Genomic DNA, 5,789 nt, shown 5'->3' with positions numbered 1-5,789 from the left:
AGGATGAAAATACTACTATGACCTTGGGTGACTGCCAAGCCATCCTTGGTCTGAATTAGCACTGGCTTTGAAATCAGGGGAATCAGGAAATGGTAAAAGCTGAACTTTAGCAGCTAGCAAAATAGACCGGAAGGGAATTGCAAATCAATGGCAGTTCTGTTAAAAACTCAGTGGTGTTTGCTTTACTGAAAGCAAGCCGACTCTTCAGAAGAGTTTCACCTTCGTGCCCGGAAGGTGGAGCTCCAACCAAAGGAACCCAGGCCACTTTAATTTTCGAAAAATCAGCTGTGAGACACACCACAACTAATTCAAGTAAGGCAAACTGATGATGGAGGACAAAAGATCATGCAAGGGATTATTCAGTGAAGGAAATGAGCCATTTTGCAGATTTAGATACAACAACCTGATGAATTCCTTCAAAAATGCCTCCTGAGAATTTTAGATCAAAGAGCAGTGTCTCTGGCTTTAAACACTCCTGAGGGTAGGGAAATGTTAGGGCTCACTGTGGTTCACATGACAATCCCTAGTTTACTAGAATGAATTAAGGGAGGGGTCCAACATAGAAGGGCAATTGCCCTGCCTCTCCCTTGTTATATAAATGATCACTGCCTCCTGAAGCTGCATCAATGCTATGGATGCAGGTAGTACTGCACCAGCTATCTGATGAAGGAAAAGAACACCTTTTTGGGATGCTCCTTACCCAGGTTATGACTGACACTGTAATAAAGGATTTCATATATGACTTTGTTGTTGGACCCCAGGAGGATGTAAAAAGATAGTTTCAGCTTTAATCTCAACTTCCTCCTATGGATAATAAAAAGATAATAATAAGTTTAGGACTTCACAGGAGAAATAAAATCCAGTAAGAAAGAGGACATGCAAAAGAATAAAATTGGACCCTTGTCTTTTTGTTGTTGAGTTGTAAGAGTTCTTTATATATTCTGGATATTAGATTGTTATCCAATATAGATTTGCAAATATTTCTCTTGTTCATAAGTTACCTTTTTTACTCCCTTGATAATGTCTTTCGATGCACAAAAGTTTTTAATTTTGATAAAGTCCAATTTATCTATTTTTTTTGTTGTTGTTGTTACTACTGCTTTTCGTGTTGTATCTAAGAAACCATTGCCAAATCCAAGGTCATGAAGATTTACCCATGTGTTTATGCTAAGAAATACATACAAAAATTAACTTAAAAAATGGATCAAGGACCAAAATATAAGAACTAAAACTATAAAACTCTTAGAGGAAAATACAGGGGGAAAGCTTCATGACCTTGGATTTGGCAATAATTTTTTTGATATGACAAAAGCATAGGCAACACAAGAAAAAACAGATAAAGGCTGTATGATTCTACTAGGCAAGTTCACAGTAGGTTTGAGGTTACCAGGGGCTGGAGGAAAGGGAAATGGGAGTTATTGTCTAATGGCTACAGAGTTTCTATTTGGGATGATGAAAAAGTTCTGGAAATAGATAATGGTGCTGGTTGTACAACAATGTGAATGTACTTAATGCCACTGAGTTGTACACTTAAAAATGGATAAAATAGTAAATTTTATGTTATATAAATTTTACAACAAAAATAGCAAATGGAAAGAAAATAAGAAAGGGGACAACAATTCAGATCCTAAAACAATTCGGTTTTTTATGTTTAACTAAAAATGAAATAAAAAGGCAGAAAGAAATTAAAGAGTGCCAAGCTTTGATAATTTTACAGTAAGGCAGAGAATTGGCAAACTGCCTGTCCTCAAACTTCTCAGGGTATAAAAATCCCAAGGCAGATAAACTCAATTTATCTGAGTTTAGAGGAATTTTAGAAAGAAAAAGATTCCAATGAGCCACTATCATCAGATGTCAAAATACAGGCTTTCAATATAAAGATAATGGAAAAAGAAGATTGCTATGCTTCATATCATGCCAGGTCATCTCCGGCAAGGAACTCAGGACATTTTAAGAAATGTGTGAGTGAATGGCTGCATGCAGAGAAGAAACTCTTTTAGATCTACTAAATATAGGAACACAGTATGTAGCACTGCCTAGGGCTGCAAATGAACCCTTAGGGATGACAGAATTAATTCAAGGGAATGTGGGGATGCTACTGTGGAAAGAATAAAAATTAAAGTCTGTTTAGAAGCTGGAATGTATGATAAAAAAAGGATACTGTGATGTCTCCCTAACCTGACTGTATAATTGATATGAATATAATGTTTGAATAAAAATTCCTCCCCCTACTGGGTAATAAGAAAAAAGGAGTAACTTGGGTTCTCCTTCATCCAGTACTCACGGGACATGCACCATGGGAGCTTTTAGAATTAACCTAAGCCAGTTCAACTAGTAAATCTGAAACATCATTGGATACCTGGAAGGCAATAAGAAATTACTATCCTAAATAAAGAAATGTCAGATACAAGCATATTAGTGTCCGTAAACTCATTGTAATAGGCCAGTGTGGCCAATAAGGCACAAACAGTAGACTACAGGGGACTCAATAAGACCATACCCTGAAGAGCCTCAGCTGTCTCCAGTACAGTCCAGACTATTCACCTCATATAAGCTAAAGGTGGCTGGTATTCTCTACTGATCTGGCTAATGCAGTTTTCTCATTATCAATCACCAGTGAGAGCCTACAACAATTTGCATTCATGTGGATTGGTTTACAATATATAGTGCTACCTCAAAAATACTAAAACTCTTCTGAATATTGTCACTCACTATCTGATGAAGCAGGACTGAGATCTAATATAGCTGGACAATACAATATATTGATGGTATTATTTTTTTCTTTTTATTTTCCCTTTATTTTATTTTTAAAAATAGACTCCATGCCAAGTGTGGAGCCCAATGTGGGGCTTGAATTCACGACTAGGAGATCAAGACCTGAACTGAGATCAAGAGTCAGATGCTTAATGGACTGAGTCACCCAGGTGCCCTGGTATTATTATTTTCATCTGAAACTGCAGATCAAGTTAAAAGCAACTTTCTTAAGGTCATAAATCATATGACTGACTGGGGATGACTGGTTAACCTTGCTAGAAATCCAGGGCTCCACACAGACTATGTAATTTTGGGAGATTACATGGGTTAGAACAATCTGTGACGTACCACATACCACTAGGAATAAATTGTTATCAGTCCCTGACCCTCAGATTAAAGAGGTTCAACAATACCTACTGTGCATATTTCGTTTTTAGAGAAACCATACTCCACTTAGGGATGTTCTTGGCCCAATTCATAAAATCACAATGAAAAAGGCCTTACTTGATTAGAGGCCTTAACAAAAAAAGCCTTCTTAGAACTGCAGAAGGCTATGGCGTATGCTACCATGTTAGAACCATATGATCCTAACACTGAAATGATACTAGAAAGTGTCAGCCACTGCACTCATACCAACTGGAATTTCCAGCAAAAGCCAAAATTGCTACTCCAAGATGACCTATGGCTTTGGTGTTAAGACATTATTAAATGCTGCTTTCCACTCTATGTCTTTTGAAAAGCAGTTGCTGATTTATTTTGGGGCATTTGCTGAGATCGCCCCAATAACTAAAAGATTTGTAAGAGCAAATTAAAACCTGAAATACATATCATATCATTGCTGATGTCAGAAAAACATTCCAGTAAGAAGGGCGTGCCCAAAAAAGTTTCATCATAAAATGGAAATGCACTATATAAAGCATGCTACCAAGGGATGGGACAGACTTATATTTATAAGCCTTTTTTCCTTGGGTCTCTTCTTTCAACCAGCTGCCCAAGGATGCCAGGTAATTGGTCTGGTTCACAGATGGCAGTTTCAGAATTGAGAGTAATTTTTTTTTTTAAGATTTTATTTATTTATGTGACAGAGAGACAGCCAGCGAGAGAGGGAACACAGCAGGGGAGTGGGAGAGGAAGAAGCAGGCTCCCAGCGAAGAAGCCCGATGTGGGACTTGATCCCGGAACGCTGGGATCACGCCCTGACCCAAAGGCAGACGCTTAACGACTGTGCTACCCAGGCGCCCCTAATTTTTTTTAAAAGATTTTATTTATTTATTTGACAGAGAGAGAGACAGCCAACGAGAGAGGGAACACAAGCAGGGGGAGTGGGGGAGGAAGAAGCAGGCTCCCAGTGGAGCAGGGAGCCTGATGCAGGGCTCGATCCCAGGACCCTGGGATCATGCCCTGAGCTGAAGGCAGATGCTTAACAACTGAGCCACCCAGGCGCCCCCAGAATTGAGAGTAATTCTGTATGGGAAGCAGGTGCTCTGAGTCCAGCAGAAGGTAAAATCCTCATGGAAGAAGGTAATAACAAGTTGGTCCACTGAGCTGAACTGTAAGCCGTGTTCTTACCTGTGATAGAACTAGATACAAATAAAAGTCTTGCTATTTGGGTAAATACTGATCCTAGGCTGTTGCCACTTGCCTTGCAATTGGTCTAACAAGTGGGCCATAAGTAAATGGACAGTAAAAGATCCCCACACGTGGGGGCCACTGCTCTTTGGAAATCTCTATGAAAATTTCTGAGGGCAAATCAAAGCAGGCCATAATGCTGCTTACCAGAGAAACCCAATGCCAGGGTTTGAAGATAACTGCAATCAATAAATTGATGGCCTAATTCATTCTCTTGAAATGGCAACGAAGGTCCACGAAATGAATGGGTATGGAGAAACTCAAGCCAGGCAGGGATGCACAAAACAATGACATAGACCACTGGCCCCCAAGCTAAAAAAAAAAAAAAAAGAAAAAAGAAAAGGCCTTGTTTGCCAATGGTACAGTCTCATTTTTCTGTACTTACCCAATCTGTCCCCCTGCTATTGGAAATAGATTAACCAGAAAATTCTGCTTCAGGGGGAAAGGTATGGGTTAAAATTAGGGATGAAAGAAGGAAGAAAGGCCAGGAAGTGAGCCAATAAATAAGTGGCACAAAAGGGAAAATCTAACATAATTTTGGTGCCTAAAGAGATGCTTAAAGCAAGAGAATAATATTTTCTCTTAGCTCTGATTCAGAAGCCTGTTGGGGCAAAGGACTCTGACGGAGTCTCCTTTTCTGAAGAGCCAGAAAGAGAGCTAAACAATAGCTAACCTAACAAATACAGAGTGACATATGTCCTCAAAATGGACGAAGAAATAAGTGGGAGCTCTGTCATCAATGCAAATGGTTTTTGATTCTCATGTCACAAGATGGGTCCATTATAGAGGAGCTGTGCTAGGAAGCAAACTGTGGAAAATGTTTAGCGGGCTGAATTTGAAAAACACTGACTAATAATCTAAAAGAACATCATGTGCCATTAATCATGATGGTTTATAAAAGGTACCAGAGAGGCACCTGGGTGGCTCAGTTGGTTAAGCTTCTGCCTTTGGCTCGGGTCATTATCTCAAGAGTCCAGAGACTGAACCCCGAGTGGGGCTTCCTGCTCAGCGGGGAGTATGCTTCTCCCTCTCCCTCTGCCACATGCTCCCCCCTTCCTCTCTCTTTCTCAAATAAATAAAATCTTAAAATAAATAAATAAAAATATACCAGAATATGGTGGCAGAATGTTATCTACTGCATATCTCTTTTATCAAAATAATGTTATGTGAAAAAATAGCTATTTGCCCTGTTATTGTGGGTTAATAGGCACAAGGAGCGGGGCGCCTGGGTGGCACAGCGGTTACGCGTCTGCCTTCGGCTCAGGGCGTGATCCCGGCGTTCTGGGATCGAGCCCCACATCAGGCTCTTCCGCTATGAGCCTGCTTCTTCCTCTCCCACTCCCCCTGCTTGTGTTCCCTCTCTCGCTGGCTGTCTCTATCTGCGATAAATAAATAAATAAAATCTT

At 39.9% G+C, this 5,789-nt stretch overlaps 1 protein-coding gene across 4 annotated transcripts in view; it reads right to left on the bottom strand.

The window, feature by feature from the left end:
• Positions 1–4,114: 4,114 nt before the first annotated feature.
• The window catches only part of XPNPEP3 (X-prolyl aminopeptidase 3), a 34,184-nt gene continuing 32,509 nt past the window's right edge, over positions 4,115–5,789 (bottom strand). The window contains exons 5-6 of one of the 4 annotated variants that reach the window (XR_004620654.1): positions 4,531–4,695; positions 4,125–4,334 (exon numbers count right to left, since the gene is read on the bottom strand). Coding sequence is in view for 3 of the 4 variants with exons in the window: in XM_034643539.1 (XP_034499430.1) it covers positions 4,585–4,695 (111 nt within the window). In the remaining variant the exon portion in view is untranslated. Of the gene's footprint in view, positions 4,696–5,789 lie in introns of all 4 variants that reach the window. The other 3 variants (XM_034643539.1, XM_034643540.1, XM_034643542.1) reach the window with 3 other exon arrangements.

This window comes from Ailuropoda melanoleuca, chromosome 15, assembly GCF_002007445.2.
Source record: "Ailuropoda melanoleuca isolate Jingjing chromosome 15, ASM200744v2, whole genome shotgun sequence".
NCBI lineage: Eukaryota > Metazoa > Chordata > Mammalia > Carnivora > Ursidae > Ailuropoda > Ailuropoda melanoleuca.
Note: the sequence above shows the minus strand (reverse complement) of the source record. Positions and strands in the feature narration are given on the sequence as shown.